This window comes from Anolis sagrei, chromosome 8 (genome assembly GCF_037176765.1).
Source record: "Anolis sagrei isolate rAnoSag1 chromosome 8, rAnoSag1.mat, whole genome shotgun sequence".
Taxonomy (NCBI): Eukaryota; Metazoa; Chordata; class Lepidosauria; order Squamata; family Dactyloidae; genus Anolis; species Anolis sagrei.
Window position 1 is genome coordinate 26,877,992 of NC_090028.1, and position 16,793 is coordinate 26,894,784.

A 16,793-nucleotide genomic window follows, 5' to 3' on the forward strand; every position below is an offset into this window, starting at 1 on the left:
AACAGTGCGTTATCTACCTAACAGCATCTACACTGCAGAATTAGTGCAGTCTGATACCACTTTCACTGCCATGGCTCAATGCTATGGAATCTTGGAAACGGTAGTTTGGTAAGGTTCCAACCCTCTGTGGCAGAGAAGGCTAAAGAACCTTGCAACATACTAACCCTATGATTCCACATTCCTGAACCCTGGCAGCTCAAGTGCTGTTAAACTGCATTAGTTCCTCAGTGTAGACACACTCAGAGATGGGGGTCTCACCTGGAAGAGGGTGAGGCTCAGCAGGAAGAGGAACATGTAGACAATCTTGTAGACCACCAGCCGGCCGGCAAAGGTGACAACGATGAACATGCCGGCGCAAACCAGGATCCAGAACTTGGCAAAGAAGCCTGTCACATAGGCCCCCAGGGTCTTCAGCATGTCCCGCTTGGGGGCAGGCCCTAAAAGAGAAGGACAAATAAATAACTTTGCACTACTTTGATCCAGGCATACAAAACCTCATACTTGGGGCCCCAGCTCTCACCTGAGTCCAAAACGGTGACCTCCTTCAAGGGGGGCGTGGGTTGCTTCTTTTTCAGCAACTTCTCCTTCACAAATTGCCGTACCAGGAGCCAGAAAGTCAGAGTGTAAAGGAGCTGCAGGCAAAAAGAAGGAAAAACAAGAGGAATTCAGCATCAGGAGATAGCTCCAAATGAGATTATTTGTCTCCAGATTTCATGATATATATCAAGTCTCCTTTATCTAAAATGCTTGGGACTTGGAGTGTTTGAGATTTTGTAGGATTTTGTATTTCTATATACAGGTTGAGAATTCCTTACCGCAGAATTCCAAAATTGTCCATTTGGATGGCTTTCTGATGCTTCCATGGACCCAAATGTTTCACGCAAAGAAGTTTTTAAAAGTTGTAAAAAGACTTTTAAAAGTTTAAGTTTTTAAAAGGTTTTTTAAAAGTTTATTTTTTAAGTTTCTAGAAAGCTTTTTTTTAAAAATTAAGTTTTTAAAAAGTTTTTAAGTTTAATTTTTAAAAAAGGTTTCTAAAATTTTCTAAAAAGCTTGTTTAAGTTTAGACAAAGTTTAGAAAAGTTTGTTTAAAGTTTTTAAAGTTATATTTTAAAAGTTTTTTAAAGTTTTTAAATTTTTTAAAAAATTTTAAAAGTTGTAAAAAGATTTTTTAAAGTTTTTAAAGTTTTTAAAAGGTTTTTTAAAAGTTTATTTTTTAAGTTTCTAGAAAGCTTTTTTAAAAAAATTAAGTTTTTAAAAAGTTTTTAAGTTTAATTTTTAAAAAAGTTTCTAAAATTTTCTTAAAAGCTTGTTTAAGTTTAGAAAAGTTTGTTTAAAGTTTAAAAGGTTTTTTAAAGTTATGTAAAGTTTTTTAAGTTTTTTAAAGTGTAATTTGTAATTTCTAAAAAGTTTATAAAACTTTCTAAAAAGGTTTTAAAAAGTTTTTTTCCATTTTTAAAAAGTTTGAAAGGTTTTTTTAAAGTTTCTAGAAAGGTTCTAAAAGTTTTAAAAAGTTTTTTAAAAGTTTCTAAAATTTTCTAAAAAGCTTGTTTAAGTTTAGAAAAGTTTGTTTAAAGTTTAAAAGGTTTTTTAAAAGTTATTTTAAAGTTTTTAAAAATATTTTAAAGTTTAATTTTTAATTTCTAAAAAGTTTATAAAACTTTCTAAAAAGGTTTTTAAACGTTTTAAAAAGTTTTTTTCCATTTTTAAAAAGTTTTAAAGGTTTTTTAAAGTTTCTAAAAAGTTTTCAAAAGTTTCTAAAAGTTTTTTAAAAGTTTTAAACCTTCTGGATATGTATACAAGGTGTATATGGAGCACAAATTAATCTCAGACTTGGGTCCCATATGTATATGCAAATACAATTATTCCAAAATTTGAAAACATTCAAAATCCCAAACATTTATGGCCTCAAGTATTTTGTATAGGAGAGACTTATACATACCTAATACATTTAATACATGTATTTGCATATATGCACACACACACATCATGACCTATCTGATAGATAGGACCCAAGTCTAAACCCAAAATGCACTGATGTTTCCTATACACCTTACACATATCACTTGAAGATCATTGTACATAATATTATAGATTAAACCCAAGTCTAAAACCAACATTCTTGGATGTTTTCTTTGCACCTCTACACACATAGCTGGGATGGTCCTTTTGTACAATATTTTTAATGATTTTAATGCCTTCATTTGCACTGATGTTTCCTTACAAATATGGCTGTGAGGTCCTTTCATACACTATTTGTAATCATTTTCATGCCTGCATTTGCATTGATGTGTCTCTTATGCACCTTATATACATATGGTGGGGATGGTCCTGTCATGCACTATTTGTAATGCTTTTCCTGTCTGTGTTTGCAAACAAATCGAGGGAAAAGGATGCCCAGGTGTAGACTTCAATGGGTTTGGTGGCTCACCTTGGCCCCCAGGTCCAGGCAGGGGCGGAGGGGTGTGCGCAGGCCCAGCTGCTGGAGGGGCATGAATCCCACCCGTGTGGGCAGCTCGGCCTCCAGATCCATGCCCCAGACATACTGGAGGCTGCAAAGGGCCACGCCATAGAGGAGGATGAAGGGCGAGCAGAGCATGGCCAGCTGGTGCCGGTTACGCACGATCCAGATGAGACAGGCCCAGAGCAGCAGCACGAAGGTCAGCCAGCTGTGGTAGGTGATGCTCCACACCTGGAAGCCAACAAAGAAAGAAGAATTTGCAGCCAACACAGAAGGCATCATCTTCTTTCACTGGCTGTTAGGAATTGTGGGAGTTGCAGTCCAAAATGCCTGGAGGGATGAAGTTTGCCAATAATAATAATAATAATAATAATAATAATAATAATAATAATCTGTATTTATATCCCACCACCATCTCCCCAATGGGGACTCGAAGCAGCTTACATGGGGCCAAGCCCAGGACAACATTACAGCAAAATAACATCAAAACATAAACAACAAGCAACATAATCAAAATTACATAGAGGGGAAAAAAGTATAAACACAGTGACAAAATAACATTCCAATAAACACAATCACAATAACAGTGGGTGGGCCACATGTACAGGATGAAATGGTTAAAAACCTCTAATGAGATAAAAATAGGAGCAGGGAGCTCATGAAAACACACAGGGTTGTGAAACTAAACTTCCCATTCATAGGGCATGTACTCCAGTGGCAGAAGCATTGAGGGGAGCAATAGTGTCATGTTGTGCACCTACTCACCAAAGGCGCAGCGGAAAAGCCAGGTTTTAAGGTTCTTTTTGAATATTTCTAGTGAAGGGGTTTTCCTGATCTCTCCAGGGAATGAGTTCCAAAGTCGGGGAGCCACAGAGGAGAAGGCTCTCTCTCTTATGCCCACAAGACGAGCTTGTGAGATTGGTAGGGGTGAAAGGAGGGCCTCCCCTGAAGATCAAAGGGCTCAGGTTGGTCAACTTCCACCATGGAGTCATGTTGCAAGCCTAGAGGGGCTTCATGGCTCCTTCTCTTACCATCATGGCAATGAGAGCGCAGACGTAGCTCTGGTCCATTACGATGTGGCCCAGCGAATGCAGCAGATGCAGCTTCTCCTTCTGCCGTTTCCGTCTCTTGTTGGCTACAGAGAGAATAGAGAGGTTTTTTGAAAGCAAAAAAAAGGGCTGGTTCAGAGAAGACAATTGTGGCATTGCTGCTGCGGGTCAGTGCAGACAGTATTGAGGTCAATGGAGCAAGTTCTTGACTTAGTACAAGTTCTTTCCTTTTAGGGGAGAGACCAAGAGACAGAACAAGGAAAGTGCCTTAGAGAGCAGACAATGCAAAACAGACCATTATATTACTGTTATTATGTTATTATTATGTTTATTTATATCCCCCCCTTTCCTTCTCCATAAGGAGACTCAACCCAGCATCATGTATGTTGTATTCCAGAGCAGGAAGCACCTCTCCACTTAACCACTACACTCCAGTCCAATGTAAATCAGCAAAGTAGTTTGTTGAAGAATAAATAAAAAGCAGTTCATCATAAATAATAAAAACGGTTGCACTCCAGGGCAGGAAAAGCTCTCTGACTGTAAACACCACACCTTTTATTGAAGATAGTTTAAAAGCAGCAAGTAAAAAAGCACTTTAAAGAAATAGGTAAATCCAATTAGGTAAGAAGATAAGCAGGAGCAAAAATAGTCCAGGGTAAAGTTCAGCAAAGTCCATAAAAACAAAGTCCACACTTCTCTAATATAATTCAGCAAACCAGGAAACATTAATCCAAAACATGAAAAGGCATTCATACAATCCAAGAATCCAAATCATGAAACAAGAAACACTTAGACAAGGATCTTCCTAGCAATGCTTCCACGAACAAGAGCGAGAACTTTCCTTGATTCCAAACGATGCTTCATCTGACTATATTTCCCATGCTTGGAATTTTTATCCCCTCATTAAGCTATCCCCAGCACTCAGAAATTGGTTTCGCTTTAATTGAGATTCCCTTATCTTTTTCTGTCAGATTCCGGCAGACTGCCGAAGGCCCTGTTCGGTCTGCCTGTTTTGACTAATCTCATGCCTCCTATCTATTTGCTCATTAAATTTTCCAGCTGGGCCAGGTGCCCAGTTGTTTTCAAGCTCCAAACAAATCAGGGAGTATGCCATCCTCACCACACCCTTCAGGGACATTCTCATGGAAAACTACACTTTCCTGTGCAAAGTCTCCTGGTTCTTCTCTGCATCAGTATGATCGACCAAACCATTGCCATCTTGAAATTCATTGGCATCACTTCCCACATCCAAAGCGCCCTGATCCTGAAACACAATCACAGGCTGAACTCCAACAAAAACATCTAAGTCTGATGTAAGAAAGAGTCTACAAAATCCAAGGTACAAGAGTTGTATCAAAAACCAGAAATGCAATAGAATCAGGATACACAAGACAGCATATAATTCAATACACAGAATTCAGGAGCAATCCTTTAAACTTGGAAGCAGGGAACATGAACTACTGGAGACATGGAACCAGAATTCCCTTAGCAGTCTTGATTAGAACTTGACAAACACCAACGTTGACCAGACTGCTGAAAAATCCCTTTGGTCTCTCTAATAAAGCCATGAAATCATGCCATTTGCCCTGGCAAATGGATACCAACTTTTTCTCTAACCTTTGCTGAGTCTGTGAAGCAGCTTGGAGTTTGCGAAAACTAAATCTCCTATCTAACAGCTCATTAACCTCTCCACCCTGGCAGTTCATCCTCTGAACTCACTTCTCTAGAGAAAGACTTCCCTGGGCCCCTCTCTAGAATGTGGCCTTTGCCTTCACTAACTGTTGGAGACACAGAACACTCAGTTTCAGGACTTAAAATCTCATGCTGGCTCACAGGCTCAGCAGGCCCCGAAATCCCATGATCCACAATCCCATGATCCACTTCCTCATTGACATTAGGCACAATAATTGGCTGAATTATAACAATGTCCTTACCAAGCGGCTCAGGCTCCCCAATTGCATGGACTGCACAATTCTCGGCATCGGTGCCAGAAGCCTCCGTCTCGGAAACCAACATGGGCTGGAAAAAAAGAGAACAAAATGAAATGAAGGGAAAAGGTGATAGCTGGCCACATCCATCCTTGAAATCTCAGGAAACTCCCACCGTTGCATCTCCAGCCACGGCCTCTTGTTCCAGGGACCAGTTCTCCATCTCCATCAGTTCGGAGGAAGAGCTTTCAGTATCCCGTCGCTTGAAAAGAAAAACAGGGAAGAAGGTTTGAAACAGGACGTATTTGGGGATTCCTTTATCCTATCAGCCAGAAAACCAAGCAATATTGCAATATACAGGTCCCTCCGTGAAGATCGTAAGGGCCTTCTCCATTGATTACCAACCCCATTGTCCCCAGAATGAACAATCACTGAGCAATCTGTTTATCTGCATATAAACAATCTGTCAATTTGCAGACTGATAGATACACATTACTATGACTCTATGGCAGGGGTCCTCAAACTATTTATTTTATTTATTTATTACTTGCACTTATTTACCGCCACTCTCAGCCCAGGGGGCGACTCGTGGCGGTGAACAACAACATAGAAAAGACAATTTACAGTAATCAGAACAATACATAACATGCTACTACTACTTGACATATACTTATACTAAAAATCCGCTTCGTCATATCATGGGTCATAGTCAGTCTCATAGTCGTGGTCCATTCCGGTCATCATTGCCAAGATATAGCACTCAGTTAAAGGCCAACTCGAAGAGCCATGTTTTCAGGCTCTTACGAAAGGCCATAAGGGAGGGCGCCTGTCTAACTTCAGCAGGGAGGGCGTTCCACAGCCGGGGGGCCACCACCGAGAAGGCCCGCTCTCTCGTCCCCGCCAGGCGTGCCTGTGAGGCAGACGGGATCGAGAGAAGGGCCTCCCCGGATGATCTCAAGGTCCTCGTGGGCTCGTAGGCCAAGATGCGGTCTGCAAGGTATTTTGGGCCGGAACCGTTTAGGGCTTTGTAGGATAGTACCAGCACCTTAAATTGGGCCCGGTAGCAAATCGGCAGCCAGTGGAGCTGGGACAGCAGGGGCGTTGTGTGCTCCCTACGCCCTGCTCCTGTTAACAACATGGCTGCCGCGCGCTGGACTAGCTGGAGCTTCCGGGCCGTTTTCAAGGGCAGCCCCACGTAGAGAGCGTTGCAGTAGTCGAGGCGGGATGTGACCAAAGCGTGTACCACCGTGGCCAAGTCAGACTTCCCAAGATACGGGCGCAGCTGGCGCACGAGCCTGAGCTGTGCAAATGCTCCCCTGGTCACCGCTGAAACCTGGGGATCCAGGCTCAGCGACGAGTCCAGGGTCACACCCAAGCTGCGAACCTGAGCCTTCAAGGGGAGTGCGACCCCGTCCAGCACAGGCTGTAACCCTATACCCTGTTCGGCCTTGCGACTGACCAGGAGTACCTCTGTCTTGTCTGGATTTAATTTCAGTTTGTTCGCCCTCATCCAGACCATTACAGCGGCCAGGCACCGGTTCAGGACTTCGACGGCCTCCTTAGTAGCAGGTGGGAAGGAGTGACAGAGTTGGACATCATCTGCGTACAGATGACACCGCACCCCGAAACTCCGGATGATCTCACCCAGCGGCTTCATGTAGATGTTAAACAGCATGGGGGACAGGATGGAGCCCTGAGGAACCCCACAGGTCAAAGGCTGTGGTGTTGAACAGGAGTCCCCCATTAACACCTTCTGGGTACGGCCCTCCAGAAATGACCGGAGCCACTGCAAAGCAGTGCCCCCGAGACCCATCTCTGCAAGGCGCCCCAGAAGAATACCGTGGTCGACGGTATCGAAGGCCGCTGAGAGGTCCAGGAGCACCAACAGGGACACACTCCCCCTGTCTAGCTCCCGGCGCAGATCATCGACTAAGGCGACCAAGACCGTCTCGGTACCATGTCCCGGTCTGAAACCAGACTGTGCCGGATCCAGATAATCCGTGTCTCTCAAGAATACCTGGAGTTGTGAGGCCACCACGCTTTCCATGACTTTGCCCAAGTAGGGAAGATTGGAAACAGGCCGAAAGTTTTCGAATTTGGTGGGGTCCAGTGATGGCTTCTTCAACAGCGGCTTTATAATAGCCTGTTTTAGGCTCGCTGGAATCTTGCCTTCCCGAAGGGAGGCATTCACCACCACCGTTACCCACTCGGCCAATCCCCCTCTGGCCTCCTTCAGAAGCCAGGATGGGCAGGGGTCTAGGATGGACGTGGTGGGCCTCATTCCTCCAAGTATCTTGTCCACATCCTCGGGCTTCACAAACTGAAAAGAATCCAACAAAATAGGACAAGCAGGTGCTTGTGTCACATCCACAGAGACTGCACTTAATGTGGCGTCCAGCTCAGAGCGGATCAAAGCGACTTTGTCTGCAAAGAACCGAGCAAATGCTTCACAGCGCGTGACCGAATTGTCAGGGCTCCCACCTGAGGTAGGGGGAGTTAAAAGACCTCTGACAATCCGAAACAGCTCCGCCGGACGGTTCTTTGCAGACGCAATAGTAGCCGCAAAGAAAGTTTTCTTTGCGGCTTTTATTGCCGCGGCATATGCCCTTAGAAAGGACACAAACCGTGTTCGATTTGGCTCGCTTGGGTCCGAGCGCCACACGCTCTCTAGTACCCTCTTCCTTCGCTTCATCGCTGCCAGCTCCTCAGTGAACCAAGGGGCTGGTTTAGCTCGGTTACTCGAGAGGGGACGTTCCGGAGCGATCCTGTCAATTGCCCTGGTCATCTCCCCATTCCAGAGAGCGACCAAGGCCTCGACATGGTCACCTACCGAGGTGGCGGGAAAATCCCCAAGAGCCGTCAGGAATCCATTCGGATCCATAAGCCTCCTGGGGCGGACCTTCTTAATGGGTCCTCCACCTCTGCAGAGGTTAGGGGGCGCAGTGAGCCTAAATCTGATCAAGAAGTGGTCGGTCCATGGCAACGGAGAGATAGACAGCTCCTCCACACCGCCACCCTGCTCCCATCCCTGGCAGAAGACCAAGTCCAATGTGTGTCCAGCACAGTGGGTGGGGCCAGTTATCCGTTGGGACAGCCCCATGGTTGCCATGGCGGACATGAAGTCCTGAGCCGCTCCTGTGAGGGTTGCCTCGGCATGGATGTTGAAGTCCCCCAGCACAAGGAGCTGTTGGGACTCCACCGCCAGGCTCGAGACCACCCCCGCTAGCTCAGGTAGGGAGACTGTAGTGCAGCGAGGTGGACGGTACACTACAAGAATCCCTATTCTGTCCCGGTCACCCACCCTCAGGTGGACGCATTCAAAATTTGTGGTCTGCGGGATGGGGCTTCTGGTCAGATGGATGGAATCTCTATAGACCACTGCGACCCCGCCTCCCCGTCCTCCGGCTCTTGGTTGGTGTTTTACGGAGAAACCTGGAGGGCAAAGCTGGGAGAGATTTACGCCCCCAGCTTCATCCAACCAGGTCTCCGTGATGCACGCCAGATCTGCCCGCTCCTCCAGGATTAAATCCTGGATCCAGGTCGTTTTTCCGTTGACAGATCTGGCGTTCAACAACACCACCTTCAAGCCGGAGGGTCCGCTCACCTGGTTACACCAATTTACCTTAGGAGACCGATTGGGGGTTGTTAATATGGATAAGCGTTCCGAATTAGGCCGAATTTGAGGTCTCCTTTTTCCGCATCTCCTCCTTCCCACCACGACCTCTATGGGGGCCCCTCGGCTAGTGGAAGACCTCCCCCCCTCCATGCCGCCATCCATAGTCAAGAAATTGCTTTCTACTTTGCTCGTTGTTAGATTTTTTGGTTCTTGCCAACATCCTCTCTCCCCCTCCCCCTCCCTCCCTATCCCATTTTCGTTCGCAGGCTCCAACCCACCTCCTTTTTTGCCCCCTCCGCTACACAGAAGTAACAGGGACAGTACATAAATGGGGATGGGGAACCACATGGATAGCAGCAATACAGATGGTGGTGGTGTTCCAGCCACACCAATGGGCTAGATCTTAAAGTGCAAGTTTTTAAATGCAGCCCTGTCTATAGTAGTATTTAATCAACAGCAGACACTACGTGCTATCGGGCACAATCATAAAGTGCTAGGTCTAAAGTGCTCTGTTCGACAATAATTAAAGTGCGGCACGGAGGGATGGGGAAGGGGCGAAAGTGCTGGTGCAATCTAGCAGCAGGCGGCAGGCGCCTAAAGTGCTCTATTATGTTCTCACCATATTGGTACAAATGACAACCAGGAATATACTAAGTTGGTAGTATATATTACCCTCCAATGGGGATGAAAGTGATGGCAAATTAGTTAACTATTGATATGATCCCCGGTGGAATCTTTAGACGGTTGGTATACAAGCTAAGGCCCGCGGGCCGAATGCGGCCCTCCAAGGTCATTTACCCGGCCCTCGCTTAGGGTCAACCTAAGTCTGTAATGACTTAGGATTGTTGTTGTTGTGTGCAACCTATCTCATCAGCCAAAAGTAGGCCAACACTTCCCATTTAAATACCAATAAATTTATATTTGTTAAAATTGTTCTTCATTTTAATTATTGATTGTTTTTAAGTGGTTTTTGCGCTACAAATAAGATATGTGCAGTGTGCATAGGAATTCATTCATTTTTTTTCAAATTATAATCCGACCCTCCAACAGTTTCAGGGACTGTGACCTGGCCCTCTGTTTAAAAAGTTTGTGGACCCCTGCTCTATGGGTACAGTAGGCAAAAATACATTTCGGAAATAGGCAATGCATGCGAAAAAGGGTAACAGAATTGTAACGTGATGTTAGAAAACTGAGGACTCCATAACCAAAGAAAATCAAAATTCCTTTTAAAAGGCTATATTTTGAGCTGGTTTCCCTTAGAAACAATCCTTTGGATTGTGCTTGTATTTCTGAATTGTGTCTGTGAGAAATTAAGGAACTTGGTACCAGGTAGGAGACAAGAACAAAAAAGTAAATAAGGAGAATGTGTTCTATTAGCAGATATATCATGGATTATAGTAGTCTAGAGTTCATTTTAACAAGAAACCATTCTCATGGCAAGGATTTTAATATGGTAACAGTCTGCTGTCCGAGAACATTTTCCCATTCAACCTAATGGAGGGACCTTTGCAACTCACCTGGTTGTAGGAATGGGACCTCCGGAGTTTCACCAAAGTGGCCAGAACATAATACAGCACCAACAGGATCCCAGGGTTGACATAGACCGGCCAAGGCAAGCTGAGGTCCAGGAGGAGCGCATTGGGTTTGCTGCATCCCGCATGCAGGACGATGGCCTTCAGACCAAACAACCTATGGAGCAAGGAAGTCCTAAACATCTAGAGCAGAACTTTCCAAACTTTTCATGTTGCTTTTTATACATACTGTACATCCTTTTGCAACACGGTCATCTGGTTTTACTAGCAAAGCGGGGGGTAACCCAGGCATGGGCAAACTTCGGCCTTCCAAGTGTTTTGTATTTCAACTCCCACTTGCAGTTTCAATGCCTGGTAGGTTGCTGCCTGGGGGAATCCTTTGTTGGCAGGCGTTAGCTGGCCCTGATTGATTCCTGTCTGGAATTCCCCTGCTTTTTGAGAGTTGCTCTTTATTTACTGTCCTGATTTTAGACAGTCTGCCAGCAACCAGCCAGACCTTGAAGCTGCAAGGCCATTCAATGCTAATCGAAGTTATCAATTGCAAGATTCACACTTGCTTCAAACAGACAAGAGTTCTTTCTCCCACCCTGGACATTATTCCACGGGTATATATACATTCCACTTGCTTCACCACCAACAGAACCTCTGAAGATGCCATTAGCCACAGATGCAGGTGAAATGTCAGGAGAGAATGCTGCTGGAACATGGCCACACGGCCTGAAAAACTTACAGCAACCGATTGATTCCGACAACATATCTTTCATTTATGTAAACCTCACTTGCCCAGTTTCCAACAGATCTCACAACTTCTGAAAATCCCTGACATAGATGTGTGCAAAATGTCAGGAGAGAATGCTTCTGGAACATGGCCATACAGCCCGGAAAACTCACAGCAGCCTATACACACACACACACACACATACATACACATACATACATATATACATACATATACATACTAGCTATCCCCTGCCATGTGTTGCTATGGCCCAGTCTGTATATATGTGTTTTGTGTGTTTATATATTTGTGTATATATTTGTATTTGTGTATATATGTGTGTGTGTATGTGTGTGGGTGGGTGTATATATGTATGTATATATATGTGTGTGTATATGCATATTGTGTATATGTGTGTGCTTATCTATAGGCATATTTGTGTGTATGTATATAAGTTTGTATGTATATGTATGCATGTGGATATGTGTATATTTGTGTGTGTTTGTGCATATATATACGTGTGTGTGTATGAATGTATGCATGTGGATATGTATATGAGTGTATGTGTATACGTATATATGGTGTATTATTTGGGTTTTTAAGTTGTGTGTGTGTTGTGTTTTAGGATGATGGACACTCGTTGGACTGTTAGGTGTATTGTGTCCACATTTTGTGTCAATTTGTCCAGTGGGTTTTGAGTTATGTTAATCCCACAAATCAACATTACATTTATATATATATATATATAATCTATCTATCTATCTATCTATACACATATATATATACACACACACATACATACACATACACACACATACACTAGCTGCCCCTGCCATGCGCTGCTGTGGCCCAGTCTGTGTATATGTGTTTTGTGTGTGTATATATCTGTGTATATGTGTATTTGTGTGGTTATGCGCATGTCTTGCAATGTATTTTTTTTTTTTGCTTTTTAAGTCTCTTCCATTGTGTTTTTAAGTGTTTTAATGAGTGATGGTCACTCACTGGCCTGATTTATACTTATATAGAGTAGCTTTGCTATTGCCCAGTCTGTGTACATGTTTTTTGTGTCCATATATATGTGTATATGTGTGTTTGCGTATATAGATGTGTTTTTGCTCATGCGTTATAATGTTTTTTTTTTGTTTTTGTCTTTTTAAGTCTCTTTTGTGTTTTTCAGTGTTTTTATGAGTGTTGGTCACTCGTTGGCCTGATAGGTGTCTTGTGTCCAAATTTGGTGTCAATTCGCCCAGTGGTTTTTGAGTTATGTTAATCCCACAAACGAACACAACATTTTTATTTATATAGAGATCCAGGATATCTGCATGCCCATCCCCCTCCAAACACTCCACCTGGTCATGCCCAGCAGTTTTAATTTTAATTATTACATTTGGCCCTGCCATTGTTTTTAATTGCGTCATTGTGTGTTGTTAATGTTATTGCCTTGTTTTTTGAGTTATGTTGCTGTTGTTGCTGCTGTTTGTACTATTGTATTTGGGCTTGGCCTCTTGTAAGCCACACCGAGTCCTTTGGGAGATGGTAGCGGGGTACAAATAAAGGATTATTATTATTATTATTATTATTATTATAGATAGATACACACACACATAGAATCATAGAGTTGGAAGAGACCTCATGGGCCATCCAGTCCACCCCCTGCCAAGAAGCAGGAATATTGCATTCAAAGCACCCCTGACAGATGGCCATCCAGCCTCTGTTTAAAAGCTTCCAAAGAAGGAGCCTCCATCACACTCCGGGGCAGAGAGTTCCACTACTGAACAGCTCTCACAGTCAGGAAGTTCTTCCTAATGTTCAGATGGAATTTCCTTTCTTGTAGTTTGAAGCCATAGTTCTGTGTCCTAGTCTCCAGGGCAGCAGAAAACAAGCTTGCTCCCTCCTCTCTATGACTTCCTCTCACATATTTATGCATGTCTCCTCTCAGCCTTCTCTTCTTCAGGCTAAACATGCCCAGCTCCTTAAGCCGCTCCTCATAGGGCATGTTCTCCAGACCCTTGATCATTTTAGTCGCCTTCCTCTGGACACATTTCAGCTTGTCAATATCTCTCTTGAATTGTGGTTCCCAGAATTGGACACAATATTCCAGGTGTGGTCTAACCAAAGTGGAATAGAGGGGTAGCATTACTTCCCTAGATCTAGACCCTATGCTCCTATTGATGCAGGCCAAAATCCCGGTGACACATATAGGTACATTTCGGATTTTGCATTTCTGGATAAGGAACATCCAGGCAATACAAAGCCATACAAACACAGAGGCAAGGATAATCAATGCAATTTTCAACCAATGCAAAGAGAGAGATGGGAACCTTGTCGCACCCTCTGCAATGAAAGGACTTTCCCATGGGAAGACTTACGGAAGTCACAAAAAAGGGGGGGGGTAGATATTATGTGCCGATGTACATAAGGACCGGCTGGGTGGTTCAAAGCCATATAGAGCAACTCTTTGATCCTCGCCCAGTTTGCAAAGAGAAAGGCGTTGCTTTGTATTTGCTTAGGTGCCCATGTTGGAGCCATTCCAAAGCAATTTTAAAACTCTGAGGTCAAGAAAAGTATCACTGTCCAGAAGAATAGCTTGTGGCACTACTTCCCAAAATACCTCTGAAGCTTTTCCAAAAGTGGAGCCCTAAAAAAGCAAAAAATTTGATCTTTGGAAAGATTTGGGTGCCTTTGGGTGCATCTGCACTGTACAGTTAATCTAGTCTGACACCACAAATGCTATAGCTCAATCCTGGGAGCTTTCTCTTGGCCAGAGAAAGCTAAAGATCTTGCAAAACTATAACTCCCATGTTTTTGTAGCATTGCCCCATGCAGGTATCTCTACAATTGAATGAATGCAGCGGGACCCCACTTGCCCTGGATCAATAATATGGAATCATGGGAGTTTTAGTAAGAGCCTCTGGTGGCACAGTGGGTTAAACCCCTGTGCCGGCAGGACTGAAGACCGACAGGTCGCAGGTTCGAATCCGGGGAGAGGCGGATGAGCTCCCTCTATCAGTTCCAGCTCCTCATGCGGGGACATGAGAGAAGCCTCCCACAAGGATGATAAAACATCAAATCATCCGGGCGTCCCCTGGGCAACATCCTTGCAGACGGCCAATTCTCTCACAACAGAAGCGACTTGCAGTTTCTCAAGTCGCTCCTGACACGAAAAAAGGGAGTTTTAGTTTGGTGAGACAACAGTTCTCTTGGGCAGAGAAGGCCTAAAGACCTTGCAAAACGACAACATCCATGACTCCATAGCATTGAGCAATGTGTGCATTTTCACAGTTGAATGAATTTAGTCAGGCCTCACTTGCCCTGGATCAATGCTATGGGATCCTGGGAGTTGTAGTTTTGCATGGTCTTTAAGCCTTCTCTGCCTCACCAAACTATAACTCCCATGATTCTTTAGCATATAGCCATGGATGCATCACCACTGTAGAATGAATGCAGGTTGACCCCACTTGATCAATGCTATGGAATCCGGGGAGTAGTGGTTTTGCAAGGTCTCTCGTTGTCTCTGCCTCACCAAACTACAGCTCCCAGGATTCCATAGCACTGAAGCCATGGGTGCACTCCACTGTAGAATGAGTGCAGGTGGAGCCCACTTGCCCTGGAACAAGGCTATGGAATCATCGGTTGTAGTTTTGCAAGGTCTCTCACCAATTCTGCCTCAACAAACTATAACTCCCATGATTCCATAGCATTGAGCCATGGGTGCTTCTCCACCGTAGGATGATTGCAGGTTGACTCCACTTGCCCTGGATCAATGTTACGGAATCCTGGGAGTTGCAGTTTTGCAAAGTCTCTCGCCATCTCTGCCTTGCTAAACTACAACTCCCATGATTCCATAGCATTGAGCCATGGGTGCTTCCCTACTGTAGGACAAATGCTGTCAGACCTTACTTGCCCTGGATCAAGGCTATGGAACCCTGGGAGTTGTAGTTTTGCAAGGTGTCTCACAGTTTCTGCCTCAACAAACTACAACTCCCAGGATCCTACCACACTGACAGTCCCAAAGTGGCTACAGATTGGACTTACCGTGCCCAAAGTCCAGCAGGGGGAAGTATTGTCTGCATGAAAGGGGTCTGGTAGCCGTAGAGGCAGATGAGGTGGCCGCCCGCGAAGACATCAATCATGACGCACAAGGTGTTGAAGGCCACGCGGCTGGCGGGGAAGTGGCAGGCCCACCAAGTGCAAAGGCCCACAAAGAGCAGGTAATAGATGGCAGAGAAGGCCGAGGGCAAGGTGATCCCTGAAAGAGGGAGAAAATCCATCTTAGAATCATAGCCTTGGAAGGGACCCCCAAAGGCCATCCAGTCCAGCCCCAATCTGCCATGAAAGAAGACACAATCACATGCATACTTGATTGATGATAACCATGAAAACAGACACACACACACCCAACTTTAAGAAACATAGGATAAGATAAGCAAAAGATTGGACTTCTGCTGAAAATGTTAACAAAAGAAAGGAATGTATTGTCGAAGGCTTTCATGGCTGGAATCACTAGGTTCTTGTGGGTTTTTTCGGGCTATAGAGCCATGTTCTAGAGGCATTTCTCCTGACGTTTCGCCTGCATCTATGGCAAGCATCCTCAGAGGTTGAGAAGGTCCTTCTCAACCTCTGAGGATGCTTGCCATAGATGCAGGCGAAACGTCAGGAGAAATGCCTCTAGAACATGGCTCTATAGCCTGAAAAAACCCACAAGAACCTAAAAGAAAGGAACTTTCTACCACATGTGGTGGACGTGCATGGACTATGACTCCTCTCAATCTAGACACTGAACTCCTATGGTGCTAAATATGCAATATCTAGTGTGGAACACATCTCACCACGCTAAAACAGTGGATGCCGCTTTTGATGAGACATGCCGCATTATCACAGGATGTCTATGCCCTTCACCACTGGAGTAATTATACTTTGTAGCCGATATCGCACCACCTGACATCCACTGGGAAATAGCAACCTGTTTACTCCAGACCAGGAAAAGTCCTCTGACTTTAAACACCACACAGCTGAGTAGAAATGCAATCAGTTCACTGAAGATAATTAAAAAGCAGTAGTAGTGAAAAGCACTTTAAAAGAATAGGTAAATCCAATTAAGTAGGAAGATAAGGCAGAACAAATAGTCCAGGAAATTTCTCTATATTATTTTAATCATCACCATCACCACAAGGATGATAAAAACATCAAATCATCCGGGCGTCCCCTGGGCAACATCCTTGCAGACAGCCAATTCTCTCACACCAGAAGCGACTTGCAGTTTCTCAAGTCACTCCTGACATGACAAAAAAAAAAAAAAACCATCACCACCACCACCATCATCATCCTGGGTCTCCTGATTTCCTCTGTATCATCACCATCATCATCATCACCACCACTAGTATCATAGCCTTCTCCAGATTTTCCCTTTATATCATCATCATCATTATCATCATCCTGCTTTTCTCCTGATATTCCCCTATATTGTCATCCTCACCATCCTCACCTTCGTC

The 16,793-nt window shown here is 44.3% G+C and overlaps 1 protein-coding gene across 2 annotated transcripts in view; it reads right to left on the minus strand.

The window, feature by feature from the left end:
* PIEZO1 (piezo type mechanosensitive ion channel component 1 (Er blood group)) overlaps nucleotides 1-16,793 on the minus strand; it is a 177,483-nt gene that overhangs the window by 74,442 nt on the left and 86,248 nt on the right. For both annotated transcript variants that reach the window (XM_067471064.1, XM_067471063.1), the window contains exons 7-14: nucleotides 15,337-15,550; nucleotides 10,569-10,740; nucleotides 5,611-5,697; nucleotides 5,442-5,526; nucleotides 3,490-3,593; nucleotides 2,429-2,689; nucleotides 521-632; nucleotides 259-437 (exon numbers count right to left, since the gene is read on the minus strand). In XM_067471064.1, coding sequence (XP_067327165.1) covers nucleotides 259-437; nucleotides 521-632; nucleotides 2,429-2,689; nucleotides 3,490-3,593; nucleotides 5,442-5,526; nucleotides 5,611-5,697; nucleotides 10,569-10,740; nucleotides 15,337-15,550 — 1,214 coding nt within the window. The remainder of the gene's footprint in view (nucleotides 1-258; nucleotides 438-520; nucleotides 633-2,428; nucleotides 2,690-3,489; nucleotides 3,594-5,441; nucleotides 5,527-5,610; nucleotides 5,698-10,568; nucleotides 10,741-15,336; nucleotides 15,551-16,793) is intronic.